This window comes from Thamnophis sirtalis, unplaced genomic scaffold (genome assembly GCF_051295495.1).
Source record: "Thamnophis sirtalis isolate CommonGarterSnake01/CBP01778 unplaced genomic scaffold, rThaSir2_p1.2 scaffold_9, whole genome shotgun sequence".
Taxonomy (NCBI): domain Eukaryota; kingdom Metazoa; phylum Chordata; class Lepidosauria; order Squamata; family Natricidae; genus Thamnophis; species Thamnophis sirtalis.
Window position 1 is genome coordinate 69,095,533 of NW_028261389.1, and position 21,334 is coordinate 69,116,866.

At 42.2% G+C, this 21,334-nt stretch overlaps 1 protein-coding gene across 1 annotated transcript in view; it reads right to left on the reverse strand.

Annotated features, from left to right (window-relative positions):
* Positions 1–21,334, reverse strand: part of EFCAB6 (EF-hand calcium binding domain 6) — a 132,338-nt gene that overhangs the window by 58,672 nt on the left and 52,332 nt on the right. Inside the window, exons 13-17 of the mRNA XM_087722207.1 lie at positions 19,887–19,958; positions 19,600–19,760; positions 10,560–10,733; positions 8,767–8,944; positions 5,823–5,937 (exon numbers count right to left, since the gene is read on the reverse strand). Of these exons, the coding sequence (XP_087578333.1) occupies positions 5,823–5,937; positions 8,767–8,944; positions 10,560–10,733; positions 19,600–19,760; positions 19,887–19,958 (700 nt within the window). The remainder of the gene's footprint in view (positions 1–5,822; positions 5,938–8,766; positions 8,945–10,559; positions 10,734–19,599; positions 19,761–19,886; positions 19,959–21,334) is intronic.

The window sequence follows — 21,334 nt, forward strand, 5'->3', positions numbered from 1 at the left end:
AACAAGTTTGCATCATATTCTTATGCATGCCAGTGCTGTGTGTGAGGTAATTTAAGGTGGTTCGGACAAGTGTCATCGGCATCTTCATATCTGGTCACATGGGCAGCAAGCCACTCCCACAAAGGAGGCCACACCCACAGAGTAGGTTCGAACAATTTTTGAAATCCACCACTGAAATGGCTTCGTTGCATCATAGGAGGGACAGAGATTTCCAGTTTCATATCACTCACAGGAGTCATTTCCCCCTGCAAGACAATTCCCCTTAAGGTGACACATATAACTGTAAAATCAGAGCTAGGCTTTGATCTCACATTTTCTCAGGCCATTTTGACTTTATCCCTTCCCTACAGACTCTTTTGCCATACATAGTACAGTGGGGGGGGGACCTGAATGGAGAATAATATTTAATATTTGATGATCAACACAACATTGAAGTGGAAGTGTTTGTCCAGTGCAGAAATCTGTGAAATCAAAGCACTTCTGCAAAAGATGCTATGGTTTTTACTGTTTGACAAAAGGTGGCTTTGTTTGAGCTCATGAATGTTGTAAAATGCATCTTTTGACAGTGTTGTGCAGCTGGATTGTTTCCCTCTGTGCAAATGCTTTTTAATTATCATATGTAGAGGTTTTTTTCTGGCTAATTTGTATGGTGTGATATTATTTGTTTTAAAGAAGGATCTTGTTCTAATTGCCATTTCACCTTACAGTCTAATCGGTCATTGCTAACAGGAATTCTGTAAGGCTGAGCACAATTAAGACTGCTAACAATACAACTAGAACAATAAAATAAATATACAAACAATCTCTAATATTCACAGAGAACACGCTTAGAACTGGATGTGTTATGGGAGCAATAAGGCTGCTGATGCTCTGGGGATTATTTTCACAATGGGAAAATGTTTGCATAGGTGTGTGCATATGCACATCTGTATTTGCTTCAAACGTTTTGCTTACTGAGTGTTGGAGAGAAACCCAAATCTCTGGTATTTTAAGTAATCACGATACATAGAACAAAGAATAATAGAGTTTGAAGGGATCTTGGAGGTCTTCTAGCCCAACCCCCTGCTTGAGCAGGAGATCCTATACCATTTCAGACAAATGGCTGTTCAGTCTCTTTTTGAAAGCCTCCAATGATGGAGCACCCATAACTTCTGAATGCAAGCTATTCCATTGGTTGATTGTTCTCACCATTAGGAAATTTTTCCATAGTTCTAGGTTGCTTTTCACCTTGGTTAGGTTCCAAAAATAGTTTCTTGTCTTGCCTTTTGGTGCTTTGGAAAATAGTTTGACACCCCTCATCTTTGTAGGAGCCCCTCAAATATTGGAATAGTGCTATCACCTCAGTGGTGGGTTTCAGGAGGTACGCACCGGTACGCGTGTACCGGTGCCTGCCAGAAGCAGCAAACACTTTGGAGTGCCCTCCCGCCCGCCCTGTTCCTTACCCGTATTTGAAGGAAACGGGACCTCTGCTCACGTGCGTGCAGAGTTCAGCACCTGCGCGACGCTCCACCGAGCAGCTGGAGCATCACAGGCGGTGGGTGTGCATGCGGGCGCAGCGCAGGTGCCCATGGTGCACGCCCGGCTCCCATTGCAGCATACCGGTTGCAACGGGAGCCAAAACCCACTACTGTATTACCTCTAGTCCTTCTTTTCATTAGACTAGACATACCCAATTCCTGTAACCATTCTTTATAAGTTTTAGCCTCCAGCCCACTAGTCATTATTATTTTTATTATTATAAAAAGAGCATTTTTATTGCTCTTTCCTGCACTCTTTCCAGAGTCTCAACATCTTTTTTATATTGTGATGACCAGAACTGGATGCAGTATCCCAAGTGTGGTCTTACTTAGATTTTGTAAAGCAGTATGAGAACTTCATTTGGTCTTGATTCTATCCCTCTGTTAATGCAGCCTAGGATTGCATTGGCTTTTTTTGGCTGCTGCCTCATACTATTAGCTCATCTTTAAGCGTTTGTCCACTAGGACTCAAAGATCCCTCTCACAGTTACTGGCATTAAGCCAGGTTTCATCTAGTCTATACTTATACAATTGGTTCGCCTTGCCTTTGTGTAAAAGCTTATTTTTCTCTACATTAAATTTCATTTTGTTAGACAGGGCCCGGTGTTTAAGTCTTCAATAAATGTTTTTCACACTCCCAGAAAGCTATGGAATTATGTCAATGGAAATCCAGAGGAGTTGTTGCCCAGTTAAGAATAGTAATTGGATCATCTAACCCTAAGCTTGGATTTAGTTTAGTAAATACAGTATATGGCCATTGAAGCTAGTATTTTCAACAAATAACACTGGGAAATATTACATCCTGTCTGATTTATACAAGAGAAGTGGGGGAAAGATTCTATCACCAGTATTTAAAATAACACCGAAGTCTTTCCTTCCTTTCTTCCAAATCATAAAGATCACTCTCCTTCCTTTAAAACTAATTCAGCTTGACTTCAAGTCCTCCCTTCTCCATCATCCAGAAATTTTCAGGTTTTTCTTCTTTTTCAGGCCTGGTGAATAGCTGTTTAATAGTTCAATCATTACAGCTTTGTGCAATTCAAAAGATACCTAAAATAGTATCCTTTCAGTTCTTACTAGCTACTACTCCATAGATATGTCAAAAGCTAATCTGAGACACATTGGCATTCAGTTTAAACACTTCATTGCAAAGCCAAACCCTGATAAACATTTCTATAAATTTCTCTTCTCTCAACATAGGAGGTCTCTCCTGTTTGGACATAACTATAGGAGAAGGAATGGCAGACATTGGGGGCAGAGTTAAAAAAAAGATTAGCCTAGAATCCCTACACAAAGTCCAACCTCCTTTGAATTTTGTTGACCCTTATTTAACCTCAAGCAGGTGTCAACCAGAGGTGGGTTCCTACCAGTTCGCACCTATTCGGTAGAACCGGTTCATCAAATATACCAAACCGCTTAGAAGAGGTTCCACCAGTGGACCCGGAAAGCAGGCCACACCTACAGAAGAGGTTCCAAAAATTTTGAAACCCACCACTGGCGGGTGTGTAATGTCCTGCAGTTATCTACGCATTAATAATGATCTACTAATATTTCCTTATACATTTTAGGGACCTTTCCTTACATAATTGGTATTTTCTTTCATACTTTTGGATTTCTAATTTCTGTTTCCGTTAGTTGGCAATTGCTAAAACCAATCCCACGTGAAAAAGTATTCAAAGCCTTCTTGATTTTAATTGTCAATTTATTTATTCCTGCACATTGTAATATTTATTCATTTACATATCTCTGTTTTTTCACTGTTGTGCAAACACAATTCCAGCAGCTGCTAACATGTGTAAAATTAAATATATATTATACTCCCTTTCAAATAGCCAAAAAAATATTTCTGGTTTTAATTCCATATCTTGCTTTACAATTGCTTCTAACCACTAACTTCTGAATAGCTACTTGGACTGACCTAAGTACTAATTCATAATTTCATATCTGGTCACATGGGCGGCAAGCCACTCCCATCCGGTCACATGGACAGCAAGCCACTCCCATCCAGTCACATGGGTGGCAAGCCACTCCCACAAAGGAGGCCACACCCACAGAGTAGGTTCAAACAATTTTTGAAACCCACTACTGGTGTCAACCATCAGTTGAGAAGATTCTTGGGAATAGGCATGATTAGCAATACATTGGTTTAATTGTACCTTTATGTGTAGACCTGATCTTTCATGCCTGACAATACCAGGGAATTGCCAGCACCCTTTCTTTTGAATTTCACAGAATCTGTCTTTATAAACAGAATTGCAAGTCTGAGGAATGCCCTTATTCATCCATTCCATTTTTTTGATTAAACTATCCCAAGGATTAAAATATCCCAAGTAGTTTTTAGCACCTCAGGTCCAGATTTAGTCAATCTGTCCATCCAGATTCATCTGGCAACAACCTTAAAATAAAAAGGATAACAATATGACCAATTTCACTGGGCTCTACCTGACAAAATGAAATTCAACATAGTTAAAAGTAAGGTTTTACACTTAGGGAAAAGATGACATTTCCTTCAAGCTGAGCTCAAATCCTGAGAACTATATGTACAAACCTGTAAAAAAATTTTTTGCCACACCACTAATGTGGTGGTTGTTCTTTATTCCATTATGGTTTTTTTCCTATCCAATGTAGCCTACAACCATGGATTTTCCCATCCAAATACTAACCAGATATGGCTTCAATGGCTCTATGGCTTTTCACTCTCTACAAGCATTAGCATTAGAGAATTGAGCAAGATACAGCATGTCTGTCTTCAATCCTGCTCCAAAGCTATTTGTGGAATTTGGAAACCACAGGTTTTTTCACGATACCTTTCCCACTCATTAAGATTATCATGACAGACCCATCTTTAGATGCCATCAGCTTCTAAAGGGTGGACTAGGTAGGAGTGACATGATAGCAGTGTTCCAATGTCTCAGGGGTTGCCACAAAGAAGAGGGAGTCAAGCTATTCTCCAAAGCACCTGAGGGCAGGACAAGAAGCAACGGGTGGAAACTAATCAAGGAGAGAAGCAACCTAGAACTAAGGAGAAATTTCCTGACAGAACAATTAATCAGTCAAACAATTTCCCTCCAGAAGTTGTGAATGCACCAACATTGGACGTTTTTAAGAAGATGTTGGATAACAATTTGTCTGAAGTGGTGTGGGTTTCCTGCCTAGGCAGAGGGTTGAACTAGAAGATCTCCAAGGTCCCTTCCAACTCTGTTATTCTATTCTATTCTATTCTATTCTATTCTATGATTCTGGTTTGGAACCAGCCATCCATAGCTGTCATTGTAGAAAGTGCTTCAAGGAGATACCAGATATATAGCAGCTACTGTATTTTTTGGAGTATAAGACTCACCTTTTTCCCTCAAAAAAGAGGGTGAAAATCTGGGTGCATCTTATACACTGAATACAGCATTTTTGGCATCCCAAAACCCTGCCCCATTCACCAAAATGACCATGCATCGCCTTTAGGAGGCTTCCAGAGTGCTGGACCATTTGTTGCTCAATTTTGCTCCCCCCACCCCCAGCCGCACTCTATTAGCCTCCTAAAGCCTACGCATGCTCCCCCCCCCTTTTTTTTTTACAAAAACCGGGCCCATTTTCGCAAAACGTGGCATTTTTGGGAGGTCTGCAGAGTGCAAAATCTTTTTTAAAAAATCTTGGTGCGTCTTATACTCTGAAAAATACAGTATATACTCCTTTCTACTCCTACTCCTTTCTAATATGTCAGAAAGCAATTAACTCCTTGAAGTGGCTCCAGTTGTGTTGTACAATAAAGCTGATTCCTTCCTAGTCATGTCCAGGTTCTGAGAAGCTTCAGCCAAGTTCCTGTCATCCTGATGCCTTTGAATAAAATGTGTGTTAGTTTGAAAAGATGTCACCAGGCCCTCTCTTATTTATATATTTTTTTGCATAATACAAGAATTGAAAGGGATTAGTAAGGGGTTGTGGGTTTTTTGGCTTCTTGAATAGAGGAGAAAGTTTATTAGTTGCTGACAGAAGAGAATGTAACGCAAGCAGGACCACTGCCACTTTCTCTTCTTTTCAGTTCAGAAGATAAGACCAACACTAGTAGTGGTTGTTCTTCTCAACTTGTCTAAACTACAGGCTTCCCACACCACACAGCTGGCTGATCCCAGCTAACAATCAGAATGCTTCCTTGTTCATTCATTTCTCTGGAATTTGACAAGTGCATTACATATTTGGTAAAGATTTTATCACAAAATAGTTAATTTCCACCTGAATTTGAAAAAGCCAGGAAGTAGATGCAACATCCGTATCTCAGCATCAATATATTACTTAGCAATGTATTTTGCTCACCTTCAAACATTGCTACAAAATCAAGATAACTCAAGCCTCCAACAGGGAATCCTATTTTTTCAATTAATAGATTAAAATGATCATCACTCATTGGCATCTGAATATCCTCCAACAACTGTTAGAGAGAGAGAAAAGATGACTAGATTATATAACACTGTGCAGGATACAATCCCTTGGAATGTCACTGGTAGCAACATAGCAATAGCAGTTAGACTTATATACCGCTTCATAGGGCTTTCAGCCCTCTCTAAGCGGTTTACAGAGTCAGCATATCGCCCCCACAGTCTGGGTCCCCATTTCACCCACCTTGGAAGGATGGAAGGCTGAGTCAACCTTGAGCCGGTGAGATTAGAACCGCTGAACTGCAGATAACAGTCAGCTGAAGTGGCCTGCAGTACTGCACCCTAACCACTGCGCCACCTCGGCTCTTATCAACCAACATCAACCAATATACACAATATCTACTCTCTTGAATTGAATTCAAAATAGACAAATACCCATCATGCTAAACCAACAAAACTTTGTTTCAAGAAAGAGCCATTGATGCTTGAAAATGCACAAAATCCCCATCATTTAGTAAATTTGCAGCAACGTAGTTTGGTGTGGTTTTGAACATATAAAATTTGTAGAAACTGCTAGATAAAAATGCAGTAGCAGAACTGAATTCAGTTTGCCATTCTCTCCACTTAATAATTCCAACTCTCCCCACCTTTTCTAATTTGAGCGTGTTCTTTTGTGTTTGTACAGTATTTTTTTTTAGTCCTTTTGTAATGGCTTCAGTGGTAATTGTTCTTGCAATTCTATTTCATTTTACTGATGTACCATTGGGGAAAAAAAGAAACATTGAATGGCTGACTGGCTTAAAAACGTGGAAAAAAAGTGAGAATGTGCTAATTAACAAATTATCACTCTTCGGGAGATTTTGAAAGCCTTTAAAAAGAGATTAGCAGCTTTGTATTTTAGTATAGCTTTTTGCTATCAGATCGAATGTTTAATTTTAGAGCTACAAGAGCGGAGAAATGAGAAAGAAACAATTCATTTCCTTGCGGTGTATTGTTGAGTTAATCCAAAAGAAACAGTTGTGCTGGGATGGCATGATGGAATTCCCAAACATAACCCCATTTCATGGGCATTGTTGCAACTGCAAGAACAAGACCCTTTCTGAAATCCAGAGAGAAGATGCCCATATACCGTATTTCATTCAAGTATCTTCACTTAAAGAGTACCAGCATACAAAAATATAACAATAGCAATAGCATTGAGATTTATATGCCACTTTACAGTGCTTTACAGCCCTCTCTAAGCCATTTACAGAGTCAGCCTATTGCCCCCAACAATCTGGGTCCTCATTTTACCCACCTCGGAAGGATGGAAGGCTGAGTCAACTTTGAACTAGTCAGAATCAAATTGCTGAATTGCTAGTAGCCAGCAGTCAGCAGAAGTTGCCTGCAGTATTGCATTCTAACCACTGTACCACCACGGCTCATGATAGATAGATAGCAATAGCAATAGTAATAGCACTTAGACTTATATACCACTTCACAGTGCTTTTACAGCCCTCTCTAAGTGGTTTACAGTCAGCTTATTGCCGCCTCAATAATCTGGGTCCTCATTTTACCCACCTTGAAAGGATGGAAGGCTGAGTCAACCTTGAACCTGGTGAGATTCGAACTGCCAAATTGTAGACAACCGGCAGTCAGCAGAAGTAGCCTGCAGTACTGCATTCTGACCACTGCACCACCACAACTCTTAAAAATATCCAGTTATATCAGTGGTGTGTTATTTACATCCAGGTTGTAAAGAAAGGGCTTGTGGCTTTGATTCTGCTGCTTTGAGGCTGAATTCTTGTCCACCCTCAATGTCCCTAAACTGGGATTTAAATTGTGTTTTTAGGCAAAGGGCCCACTAAATGCCCTTCAAATATGTCTCTTTTCCCCTCAGTGCAAAATTATCTTGCGTGGGACTGAGTTTCATGGCGTCTTTTGATGAGTTAAACATGACGAAGTCCAAGGTACAAAATGAAGATGGTAACAGAAAATGTAAGCAATGCTATGTGGAAATGATATGAGTGGGAGCAGAGGTGGTATTCAACAAGTTCTGACCAGTTCTGGAGAACCGGTAATGGAAATTTTGAGTAGTTTGGAGAACCGGTAAATACCATCTCTGACTGGCCCTGCCCCCATCTATTCTCTGCCTCCCGAGTCCCAGCTGATCAGGAGGGAATGGGGATTTTGCAATATCCTTCCCCTGGAGTGGGGAGGAAATGGGGATTTTGCAATATCCTTCCCCTGGAGTGGGGAGGGAATGGAAATTTTGCAGTATCCTTCCCCCAGGAGTGGGGAGAGAATGGGGATTTTGCAATATCCTTCCCCTGGAGTGAGGAGGCAATGGGGATTTTGCAATATCCTTCCCCCAGGAGTGGGGAGGAAATGGAGATTTTGCAATATCCTTCCCCTGGAGTGGGGAGGAAATGGGGATTTTGCAGTATCCTTCCCCTGGAGTGGGAAGGAAATGGGGATTTTGCAATATCCTTCCCCTGGAGTGGGGAGGAAATGGGGATTTTGCAATATCCTTCCCCTGGAGTCAGGAGGGAATAGAGATTTTGCAATATCCTTCCCCTGGAGTGGGGAGGGAATGAGTGTTTACAGTATCCTTCCCCTGGCACACCCACCAAGCCACACCCACCAAGCTATGCCCACAGAACTGGTAATAAAATATTTTGAATCCCACCCCCCTAAACTATTTACAGACTTTTCGTAAGACCAAGATATAAGCAGTGCCCTAAGCGGAGAAGCCATCAAGAAAAAAGACAACACAGAAACATCAGTTGGAATGACCCAGAGTAAATTAAAGTGAAATTAAGAAGCTATCTAGAGAAAAGACAAAAGACTAAGTTGGTTTGAATGAGCAAGAGTAAATTAAAATGAAATAAGGTTCTATTTACCTTGCGGAAATCAGTTTTAGTCAACTTCCCGCTAGCTTGCTTGTTATAAGCAAGGAAGGCATCCCTCATGCACATTTCCTGATGCAGGATCCCATCCCTCAGCCTTTCAAGGACTTCATCAACAGTTCTATTCCTGGGTTGTTTGTAGATGTGGTCTTCAATTTGCTTCATTCTAAAACTGGAAGAATGATTAACAGGGGCATCTGCATGGTAAGGCCCAAAGAGTCAGGATGATGGCTGTGATGGTGTGAGTGAAACTCCATCCTTTAAGCGCATTGGAGTAAGAAGACACAACTCTTCCCACAGCTAGATAAGCTTATGGCAATGCTGGGTTTCAGATCCCGGTGTAACCAGTATGGTGCAACGGGGCCCAGAGTGCCCCACATGCACGCGTGGAGCACACGGGCACACACAGGCAGCGCGCACATGCGTCCTTACCTCCACGACGCCTCCGCAATGCTTTAGCTGCTCAGCAGAGCGTCGCACAGGCGCCGTATGCTCCGTGCGCGGAATACAGGTAAGGAGCTCAGGCAGGTGGGTGGGCCCTCCAGAGCACCGTATCAGAATGGTACCCGGTGCTCCTGGCAGGCACTGGTACGCCCGTACTGGGGCGTACCACAACCCACCACTGGCTTACGGGGTGATGTTGGGCTAGTTGTGCTCTCAGTCTCTCTCACAAGGCAGTTTGTGATTAAAATTAGGGAGGGAATTAAGGGAACCCCTAAAGGAAAAGTAATATATGAGTGAACACATCCACTAGGAGCCATGATAGATGAAGACATCACATATAGTACTTACCTGTATTTATAGTTAGTTATCAGGCATTCAGAGATATGCCTTTTCTAAATCTCCTTTCAAAAATATCTAAGCCACCAGTCTTAATTTTATCCAGAGTCAATGAATATCCTAAACCAATAAGTGCAAAAGTGATTGTGTTGGGTCAAGCATTATACAATATTAATCTAATATTGAGATACTTCTAAGATCTCATAATAATATCTTTTTTCCTTCTGAGTCTGCAGCTGGTTACTTTCTCTGGGCAATGCCTGGAGTTCTGCTATGAAACTGAGAATCCTACTCGTCCACCGCCAGAACTACATTAGGCTTAAAGTCTCCACTGGGTAGAACAGGAGTGTCAAAGTCACATCATGGTGGCGTCACGTAAAGTATCAGGACTACCCCGCCCCCTTTGCTAAACCGGGCGTGGCCGCGACCAGCGTGTGATGCACCCGGCGTCTTAAAGTTGCCAAGGTTGGGAAATGCTCAGTTAGAAGAATCTGTGGAAGGCAATGTAGATAAATGGTTCATTCATACCTTTAATGCACTGATGGGCATTATGGAGGACAAGGCCACTGCTAGCTACAAAAGCTCTAGGTTTTCACTTAAAATAAAGCTTTTCTTTATTAATGCTTCTCTCAGAAGACAACAAAAGAGCAATCAATCTGAACTGCAGCTCCAAGCTAGAAGAGGGGGGGGTATTAAATATGCAAATTAAACAATGACAAAGAGACATTTGAGTCAAGCAAGACCGCTAGGGGATCTGCGTGGTTTTCTTAAGCAACAATATTATTGTATTGTGTAGTATTATTGCTTAAGAAATAACTTCTCAACTTCCCAGTCTAGCTTTCTGTGTGGTCTCCCTTCCAACCACTAACCAGATGTGACTCTTGCTTACTTTTCTGAGATCATTTTAGGCCCCTGAGATGCTTTGATTTGCTTAGAGCAGATGAAGGCCATAATTATGACGCGTCTACTTTAGCAGTCCCAGATGGGCTACCTTTCTGATGGGCTACCTTTCTGGAAGATCCATTGGCTTCTTCTCCTCTGCCTGCTGAGTCTCTCGTGGTGAAGAGGTCCTGGTGGTGTCAGCTGTTAATTCTTTTGGCAAGTCGGACACTCCTAAACTGTGCAAGAGCATCTTGTAGAGAACTCCTTCTGTAGTATCATCCTGGTATTTCTGGTACAGCCTGTACATCACCAATTCAAAACAATTATGATCAATGTTTGATAAATAATTGTAACCCTCTCTGTCCCTTTATATCAGTGGTGGGTTTCGAAATTTTTCAGAACCTCTTCTGTAGGTGTGGCCTGCTTTGTGGGAGTGGCTTGCCGGCCATGTGACTGGGTGGGAGTGGCCAACTTGTAAAATGTGGTGAAACTCACTTAACAATGCTCTTGCTTAGCAACCAAAATGTTGGCTCAGAAACTCTGGCATTTGAAGCACGAAAGTCTTAAAGCTGTCAAGTTACAAGACCCTTGCGCCCCTAATCCTTTAGGGGAAAAAAACCTGTGGTGGTCAAACTTGACAGCTTTAGGACTTGTGGACTTCAACTCCCAGAATTCCTCCTCCAGTCATGTTGGCTCAGGAACTCTGGCATTGAAACATGCAAGTCTTAAAGCTGTCAAGTTATAAGACCCTTGCACCCCTAACCCTTTAGAAAAAAACCCCCCAGGGGTATTCAAACTTGACAGCTTTAGACTTGTGCACTTCAACTACCAGAATTCCTCCTCTCCCTCTTCATCTTGATGATGTGCAGATGGGCGGGGTGAGGGAGCTGGAACCAGTTCTAAACGGCACTGTAGATTTGTGGAACCTCTTCTATAGAAGAGGTTAGAACTGGCAGGAACCCACCCCTGCTTTATATTCATGTACCAAAGTCTGATATTTCTTTGTGCCAAAAGAATTCTTGTATGGTTGTGCTGCTAATCAACTAAAACTTCACTGGTGATAAAGAACAAAGAGATATGATTCACATGGTAAAACACCTTCAAGGATTTCCTTTGCTCTTTCGAGAACTAGCTTTCTGATTTCTGCTCTTACATGGTTTCCTTGGGTTGCATTTTTTAATAGTCCAGTGAATATGTTAAGTGCTTCATAAGTTGAATAAATATTTTTTTTTAAAAAATCAAAAACAGATTTAGAAAAAACCCTCCAAGAACAGTTGCTGAATATTCTTTTCACAGCAAATCGGATATCTTTTAAGTTGGCTCAAATGTAAGGATAAGCAATAAATAACCTCTACTGCACCAGAAAATAACATTTCATTAAAGGAGGGGGGGAAATTGCCACATTTAAAATATATGAAAGGGAGAATGGGACAGACAGAACTTCTACTAACCGGACTGCCCATTTAGATTTCAGTTGATGTGAACATACAGGACCTCAGCATTACAGGAAAATAGATACAAAGATGAATACAATCTGCAGAATTGCATGTAATGAAACATCTTTAATCTCATTACTGCTTTTCATTCTGAATATCACCTGCCAAATAACCATCTGCAACACATATGCCAGACACCCAGTCTCAGCAGCAAAAAAATTGCCATATGCCCCAAAGAGGTGCAGCAGGACCTAATTAAGGCCAAAAATGTTATCTGCTGTAAATCACAAAAGCAGAAGCCTTAACTGTTTGACCTACATCTTCTGGTTATAAAACCTGCAAGAGTCTTCTTGCCATCTATTCTCAGAATGCTTAGAAGTCATGTCAACTTGACTTCTGTAACAATGAATGCTGAATTTCTCAGCAGCTCTGTGTTTGTGAAGGAACAGTGCCATCCACTGTTCCTTGGCATAATCAGGTGAATTTGGACAAGGGCTTTTCACCACTGCTGAATGGGGCTCTCCCTATTCCTTTGCCTTGACTTCCATCTCTGGCCTCGGTTTCTAGTCATGGTTTCCAAGGGAAGAGAGAATAGAATAGAATAGAATGGAATGGAATGGAATGGAATGGGGAGCGGAGCGAAGCAGAGCAGAGCAGAGCAGAACAGAACAGAACAGAACAGAACAGAACAGAATAGAATGGATCTTGGAGATCTTCTAGTCCTGCTTAGGCAGGAAACCCTAAACCATTTCAGACAAATGGTTGTATAATCTTTTCTTTAAAACTTCCAGTGTTGCAACATCCACAATTTCTGGAGGCAAGATTAATTGTTCTAACTGTCAGGAAATTTCTCCTTATTTCTAAGTTGCTTCCCTCCTTAATTGGTTTCCATCCACTGCCTCTTGTCCTGCCTTCTAGTCCTTTGGAGAATAGCTTGACTCCCTCTTCTTTGTGGCAGCCCCTGAGATATTGGAAGACTGCTCTCACGAGACAAAGCCCAGTAGATTTTATGTTTCTACAGCACATTCCTTGAGATTGCTATGGATGGTCAGAATAAGAGCTGTTGTAACCTTAGTCACTAGATGAAAGGCTAAGTCACTAAATTGAGGACTACCTGTATAACCCAGGATTACACTGCACACAACTGTCTAATGGATCTCTCAGAATCTGGGGAAGAGTGTGGGAATTTACAAAACAATACACAACCAGCGTGACCCAACAAAAGCGCGAACGTCATAAGCGCGCCGACAAAACCGCGGCGCTAAAACCGCGATGTCAAAAGCGCGTCGACAACAGCGCGCCGACAACAGTGTGCCGACAGAAGCGCGATTTAAGTTAAGGTAAGGTTTAGGGTTAGGTTTAGGTTTAGGGTTAGGGTTAGGGTTAGGTTTAGGGTTAGGGTTAGGGTTAGGGTTAGGTTTAGGGTTAGGTTGAGGGTTAGGTTTAGGGTTAGGTTTAGGGTTAGGGTTAGGTTACAGCGCGCTTCTGTCGGCGCGCTGTTGTCGGCGCGCTTCAGGGCTCATTCGTTGCTCCTTTGTCGCGCAGTTTTGTCGGCGCGGTTTTGTCACCGCGGTTTAGTCAGGCGCGCTTTTGTTGTTCACGCATTTGTGGTGGAACCCACAACCAGAACCTTTGCACATTCTCCCATTTCAGAAAAGTGAGCGGCAACTTCCCCATAACTCCAAGAGGCAGTCAGCAAGAAGATTCTCACTGTAACACACTATTGACTGATGGAGCATTAAAATGCATAAATCCAGTTTCCAAGACTCTGTAATCTAATCCCTTCTTCTCTAATAAAGCTGTTAATAAAACTGTATGAATCTTGTCATCATCCTTATGGTAAAGGTAAAGGCTTCCCTCACACATAGGTGTTAGTCATTCCCAACTTTAGGGAGCGGTGCTCATCTTTGTTTCAAAGCTGAAGAGCCAGCGCTATACAAAGACGTCTCTGTGGTCATGTGGCCGGCATGACTCAATGCCGAAGGCACACGGAATGCTGTGACCTTCCCACCAAAGGTTGTCCCTATTTTTCTACTTACAATTTTATGTGCTTTCTAACTGCTAGGTTGGCAGAAGCTGGGACAATTAACAGGAGCTCACTCCATTACGCAGCACTAAGGATTCGAACTGCCGACCTTTCTGATCGACAAGCTCAAGTACTGAGCCACTGCCTACCATTACCATCCTAATGGTAAGTGGCTGCAAAAGGGTCTGAAATTATTATCTGTCTTAGAAGGTAGATATTTGCACAACTCCCAATTGTCAAAATTGCTGAAAATAATTTTACTTATTTACTTATTAGACTTTTAGTCTGCTACCACCTTAAACCCAGGCAGTTTGCAGAAACAAAAAAATATATCTGACTTTCTGCTGTTTTAAAGTACTGGATTTGTGGGAAATTTAGTGACTTAACCTTCAGGGCACTGGCTATCAGGACATTTTACAGAAGGCATAGTAAATGGAAAGTGGAAGGTGTAAATATGCTAGGTTTCTTTGTACTTATACTGTAAATTCATATTGTTGAAAGTTGCCAAACTGGCAAGATTTATTTATTTCATCAATCCATTTGTGCCTGCTGCAATCCAAAGGAGTTTCAATATTCACAACAACAGACAATAATGCAATAAAACATCCATGGTGTAAACATAAAATCAATCCTTAAAAATACACAAATCAAATATAGAACCATCTGCCATATGCCTTGTCTTATTTACTAGACTAGAGAGGCTCTCTGGAGCAATTCAGTCTTGAACAGTTACCAGAAGGTCTGTGACATCCTGGTCATTGTCACGTTCAGTCAGAAAAGCTACTCCATTATATGGATGAAGACACACACCCAAAAAACAGGTCCCCTTAGTTCTGTGCTTTTAGCATATTAGCATTTTAGCACGTTGACTTTGGCTTCAGATTTTGAGATCCTCAGTTTTATCTGAGCTATACAAATGACTTCCCATCTAGTCCCTCAATGCGACAGAGGTTTCTGAGCCCTTTGAGGTGGGCCAGGTCAGAAAAATATTCTGCAAAAGTTTGATGGGAAGTCTCCTTTATTGAAATTGGCTCAAATAATCAGCTCTTGCAGGACTGCCTGTGTCTTCCCTTTCCTCCCTCTTTTAACCAGGGAGTTAACAGATTTAACAGATTAACAGAGTTGGAAGGGACCCTATAGGTCATCTAGTCCAACACACACCCCCAGCTCACACAGGAGGCCCTACACCATTTCTGACAAATGGCAGTCTAATCTCTTCTTGAAAGTCTCAAGTGATGAAGCCCTCACAACTTCCGAAGGCAACTTCTGTTCCATTGGTTGATTGTTCTCACTCTCAGAAAATTCCTCCTTATTTCTAGGTTGAATCTCTCCTTGGTCATTCCATCCATTATTCTTTGTCTGGCCTTCAGGTGCTTTGGAAAATAGCTTGACCCCCTCCTCTCTATGGCAGCCTCTCAAATATTGGAATCATGTCTCCCCTGGTTCTTCTCTTCACTAGACTAGCCATGCCCAGTTCCTGTAACCTTTCTTCATAAGTTTTAGTCTCCAGTCCCCTAATCATCCTGGTTGCTCTTCTCTGCACTTTTTCCAGGGTCTCAACATTAACCAACACTTATTCTGAATTTCTGCCATTTTCTTTGTTTCCTGGCTTAAAGCATATTCATACAGGTGTTGCTGAAAAAATCTCTGCATAGTTTTTGCAAAGTCATCTCTGTTACTCTGTACAACCAACTTCCCTCTAGATGTTCCACTTGCTCCCAAGTGCATGGAAGTAGTAGTAGTTTTTCCCCCCAACTGAAATGGATATGATTAGCCTAAAGAAGAGAGGCTAATGGCAAACAATCTCCCAGTCCTTAATGCGGTGTTTCAGGGAAGAGGGTGTAAACTTATATTCCATACTACCTCCATAGTAGAACAAGTCTCAATGGGTGGAAGCTTTATAGAGGGATATGGAAACTCAAAATAAAGAATTTCCTCATCATGAGAGCTATGAAGCAACAGAACAGCTTCCCTCCTGGAATTGTGGGAGTTCCATCACAAGAAAGATTGAACAACTATTGATCTGAAATGGTCTGACTATTTCTGTTCTGGGCAGGAGATTGGACTAGATGACCTTTAAAGTCCCAAAAACAATTTTGTTCCTAATTAGCAATAGCACTTAGACTTATATATCACTGTATGGTGCTTTACAGAGCCAGCATCTTGCCCCCAACAATCTGGGTCCTCATTTTACCGAACTAGGAAGGATGGAAGTCTGAGTCAATCTTGAGACTATCAGAATCGAACTCCTGGCAATAAGCAGAAACAATATGTAATACCGCATTTTAACCACTGTGCCATCAGAGGTGGTATTCAGCAGGTTCTGACTGTTCGAGCCAACCGGTAGCAGAAATTTTGAGTAGTTCGCAGAACCAGCAAATACCACCTCTGGTTGGGCCCGCAATCCCACCCTCTTTGTCCTATATTCCCTTGTTTTTTACCTCATCTGATTCGTGTGGCAGAGCAGATTACCACGCCTCAGATGAGCTAAAAAAGCAGCTCAGCTCACCAGCGCTGACACCGAGGGCGGTCTTTGAGTGATGCGCGAAGCGCTCTCTCATAGAACTGGCAGAAAAAGATTTGGAATCCCACCACTATGCACCACCATGGCTAAATAATTCCAAGTGTGGAAGAGCTGGCTTAATTTGAAACAGGCTGTTTGAATCACTTCATGGGTATTCTGGCCTTAAACAGTTCTACTCAAGCATGATGCAATTACAAAGGTCCAATGTATTTGGTTTTACACTCATAATCATCACTGTATGCTTGAAAGAGGGTATGACCAGTGGTGGGTTCCAGATCCCATCAAAACCTGTATGCTGGGACGGGGACGGGCATCCACCACGTGCATGCGCATGTGGCACCCCTGCCCTGCGAAGCTCCAGCTGCTCAGTGGAGTGTCACTCATGTGCCGTACGCTGCGTGTGGAAATGGCCCGGTTCAGTCAAATACAGGTAAGGGGGGCAGGTGGGCGGGTGGACCCTCCAAAGCACTATACCGGAATGGTACCAGGTGCTCCTAGCAGGCACCGGTGCACCTGTACAGGGGCGCATTGGCCATAACCCATCACTGGGTACTACTATTAATTCGAAGTTGTTCAGAACTGAAATATTTTGCAGCCATCCATGATCATTAGCCATATCATTTTTCACCTTGTTGGGCTTATCTTCCATCCAGCTGGAAATGCAGGTTTGTATCTGACACTGGAGGGCAAGGGTTTGCACCAGAGGTGGGTTCCTACCAGTCCGCACCTATTCGGTAGAACCGGTTCGTCAAATCTACCGAACCGGTTAGAAGAAGTTCCACCAGTGGACCCGGAAAGCAGGCCACACCTACAGAAGAGGTTCCAAATTTTTTTAAACCCCACCACTGGTCCTTGGATATGATTATTCTACACTATCATGCTCATATTTATAAAACTCAGTGCCTCTGTGAAAGGTAAGGATGACTACTGCGTTTGTGGTGCAATCAGAACATTGCGTGTGTTGAAGTTGTTTTAACGCAAACCAAAGATGCCTTTTAAAAACCAAGTTTCCATCATATTCTTATGCATGCCAGTGCTGTGTGTGAGGTAATTTAAGTTGGTTCTGACAAGTGTCGTCGGCATCTTCATATCCGGTTACATGGGTGGCAAGCCACTCCCATCTGGTCACATGGGCGGCAAGCCACTCCCACAAAGGAGGCCACACCCACAGAGTAGGTTCAAACAATTTTTGAAACCCACCACTGGTTTGCGCAGCACAGTATTTAGGGTAAAAATAAAGGAGATCTTTGCCCTCAGAAGAATCCTCCAATCATCCATCAGAACAAGCATGGTTTAATAGTGGAGGGTACAGTGCATGACTCAGTTCAGAATTCTTGCACCAAACATGATTTTGTGTGAGGTGACTTCGATGCTTTCTTCTTTCCTCTTTCTACAGTGCCGTTTAGAACTGGTTCCAGCTCCCTCACCCCGCCCGTCCGCACATCATCAAGATGAAGAGGGAGAGGAGAAATTCTGGGAGTTGAAGTCCACAAGTCTTAAAGCTGTCATGTTTGAACACCCCTGGGTTTTTTTTCTAAAGAGTTAGGGGTGCAAGGGTCCTGTAACTTGACAGCTTTAAGATTTGCACACTTCAGTGCCAGAGTTCCTGAGCCAACATGACTGGAGGAGGAATTCTGGGAGTTTGAGTTCACAAGTCTTAAAACTGTCAAGTTTGAACACCCCTGGGTTTTTTTTCTAAAGGGTTAGGGGTGCAAGGGTCTTGTAACTTGACAGCTTTAAGGGTGCTTCAAATGCCAGAATTTCTGAGCCAACATTTTGGTTGCTAAGCAAGAGCATTGTTAAGTGACTTTCACCACATTTTACAAGTTGGCCACACCCACCCAGTCACATGGCTGGCAAGTCACTCCCACAAAGCAGGCCACACCTTCAGAAGAGGTGCTAAAAAAATTTGAAACCCACCACTGCTTATACCTGTTATCTTGCACATTCTTGACAAACTAAATAAATAAATAAAATAAATTTCGAGCCAGCTTTTCCTCTGTATACCACCAGGGTGTGCAAAACTAACCCCCAATTTTGGATTTTCTGTCTTTGACCTCAACAGAAATGTTCTGGCAATTGGTTCTCAACTTCCTAGAATGGGCTGAATAATGGCATCATATTTTGTACAATTCCACAACAAGGTTTGTCATGTTGTAACTTGGTGGGAAGAGTAAGATGGGGAAACAGAAATTAATTAGGTAAATTAGGCAATTTCTCATGTGGATTTGACTTCAGACATCTGAAGCAATCAGCAGATTTGGTGCTTTATTAATTTACTCTCAACATTTAGAACGTTGGAAATTTTCCTCCCCTAGAGATAAACAAAAGCAAAGAGGACTTTCCCAAAGAATTATTGCTGTATATAAATAGCTGTGGAATAAAGAGGATTTGCGGAATCTGTCTTGAGCAATTGGATATATCAGATGCAACTGGATTTTCTGGTTTTCTTTGAAGACGTTTCACTTCTCATCCAAGAAGTTTCTCCAGCTTCTTCAGAGCTGAAGAAGCTTCATGGATGAGAAGTGAAATATCTTCAAAGACAACCAGAAAGTCCAGTTGCCTCTTGAAAAAGCACCTTTGGGACAACCATGACCTGGATGACTGAGAAACACTATAGGTAAAGGGACCCCTTGCACATATGTGCTAGTCATTCCTGATTCTAGGGGACGGTGCTCATCTCTGTTTCAAAGCTGAAGAGCCAGCGTTGTCCGAAGACGTCTCGTTGGTCATGTGGCCGGCATGACTAAATGCCAAAGGCACACGGAATGGTGTTACCTTCCCACCAAAAGTGGTTCCTCTTCTTTTACTTGCATTTTTTATGTGCTTTCAAAGTTCAAAGTTGGCAGAAGCTGGGACAAGTAACGGGAGCTCACTCCGTTATGCGGCACTAGGGATTTGAACCGCTGAACTGCCGACCTTTCTGATCAACAAGCTCAACCTCTTAGCCACTGAGCCACCATGATTTACGGAAATTAATTAGAAAGCTGTAATTTATTGAGACACCGTTTTCTAGGAACTGATGTTCATCTTGGACTTTAAAAAAAGGCCCACAATGATAAATATGGATGACAATAAATACCCAAATAATGATGACGTCCAAAGGGAGATGAGAATAAAAAGCAGGGGGGGGGGGAAACACACATTTAAAACGAAAATTTGTTAAAGTATTTACTTACGCAATAAAATGGTCATCTGTTAATGTGGGGCAATAGAGCTGAAGGATCTTTCGGAAGTTATTTCTGCTAATAATACCTTCATTTCGAGAATCACACGCTTGCAAAGCTTTGTTAAATTCATTCCAGTACCCTTTCACTTGCTCCGTTAGAACATCTTCTGCCTAGAATAAAATCATTTAAGCAAGGAAGTTCAAATTACAGAGAGTTGTAATATTGTGGAAATTATAAAACGCCAATAAATCAAAATTCTCGAGTGACTTTTTAAAAGAAAGCATTTTGTTACTTACAATATTCCATGCTTCGAGGACAGAAGTTGGCTTTTTAGCCTTCTTTGAACTAGTAGCCCATTTTGAATCTGTCTAATTGGATTTAAAAAAAAGTTAAATTAGAATTCTCTCATATTGTTTCCAAAGATCAAGCTCAGAAAGAAGATAAAGGTTTTTAAAATCTGCACTACACCACTATGTGGGAAAATCTGTGGTCAATATCAGAGGTGGGTCGCACCAGTTCTGACGAAACTGTCACTAATCAAAGGACTAAGTCATTAAGTCGAGGACTACCTGTATGGCATACCTTTCATGTGTCTATTGGGTAAAGCAAAAGGTTGATGCATTCAGTAGTAAACTGTTCTGACCCCCCTTCTCCGTCCAGGAACGAAAGCCAAAATCAAACGTAAATAAGAATACTTTTACTCAGTCCAGACTCTCGCTGGCTGCAAGCCCAAAATAAACAAAGAGATAAGCACTCTGGCAGCAAGTCCTACAAACCTAGGCAGCAAATGCAAAACAAACTCTGGCAGCAATCCAACTTGCCAAGTTGATTTCTCCATGACCCATCAAAACCGTGGTCCACAAAAGCGCGTTCGACGAAAGCGCATACGTGACGTCATCACAGCGCGACGAAAAAAAATTAAAATTGAAATAAAAATAAAATTAAAGCAAGCCGATTCACATAAAGGTAAGGGTTAGGTTTAGGGTTAGGGTTAGGTTAAGGGTTAGGGTTAGGTTTAGAGCGTTAGGGTTACGTTTAGCGTTAGGTTAAGGGTTAGTGTTAGGTTTAGCGTTAGGTTAACGGTTAGGTTTAGGGTTAGGTTAAGGGTTAGGTTTAGGTTTAGGGTTAGGGTTAGGTTTGGGGGGGTTAGGGTAAGGTTTTCGCTTTAATTTTACATTTATTGATCACAGCACGATGTTTTTGTCGCGCTGTGATGACGTCACGTCCGCGCTTTCGTCGACCGCGCTTTTGTCTACCGCGGTTTTGTGGTGGAACCGATTTCTCTAAATCATGAACGTTGACTTCTGCAAAAAGGCGTGGCACAAACAGTCTCTTTTATAATCAGGAGAGGATCTCAATGAGCATCAGATCAGCGTAATCATCTCCGGTGATTACGCAGTTATTCCTGACGCCGAGTAGCCCTTCGATGGCGTGCATCCTGGAACAACTCACAGGTATTGTCTGGATCACTCCCTCTGATCCAAGGCTCCACTGCCACCTGGTGGCCAACCAGTCTCTCCTTGCCCTGCTTGGAGTCGGTACCCTGTCCAGAGTCCTCCACCTCCTCCAGGGCCTACTCATAAGACCCCTCGCTGTCGGAGTCTGGCGGCAGCTCCAACGGCTTCTGCCGGGCCACACCAGTAAACCATAAGTAAATCAAAACTATCATAAGAAATATAGCTTTTTACTTACTATACAATCATAACTGAGCCTAGAATTATGGTCATAAATTATGCCAGTTGTT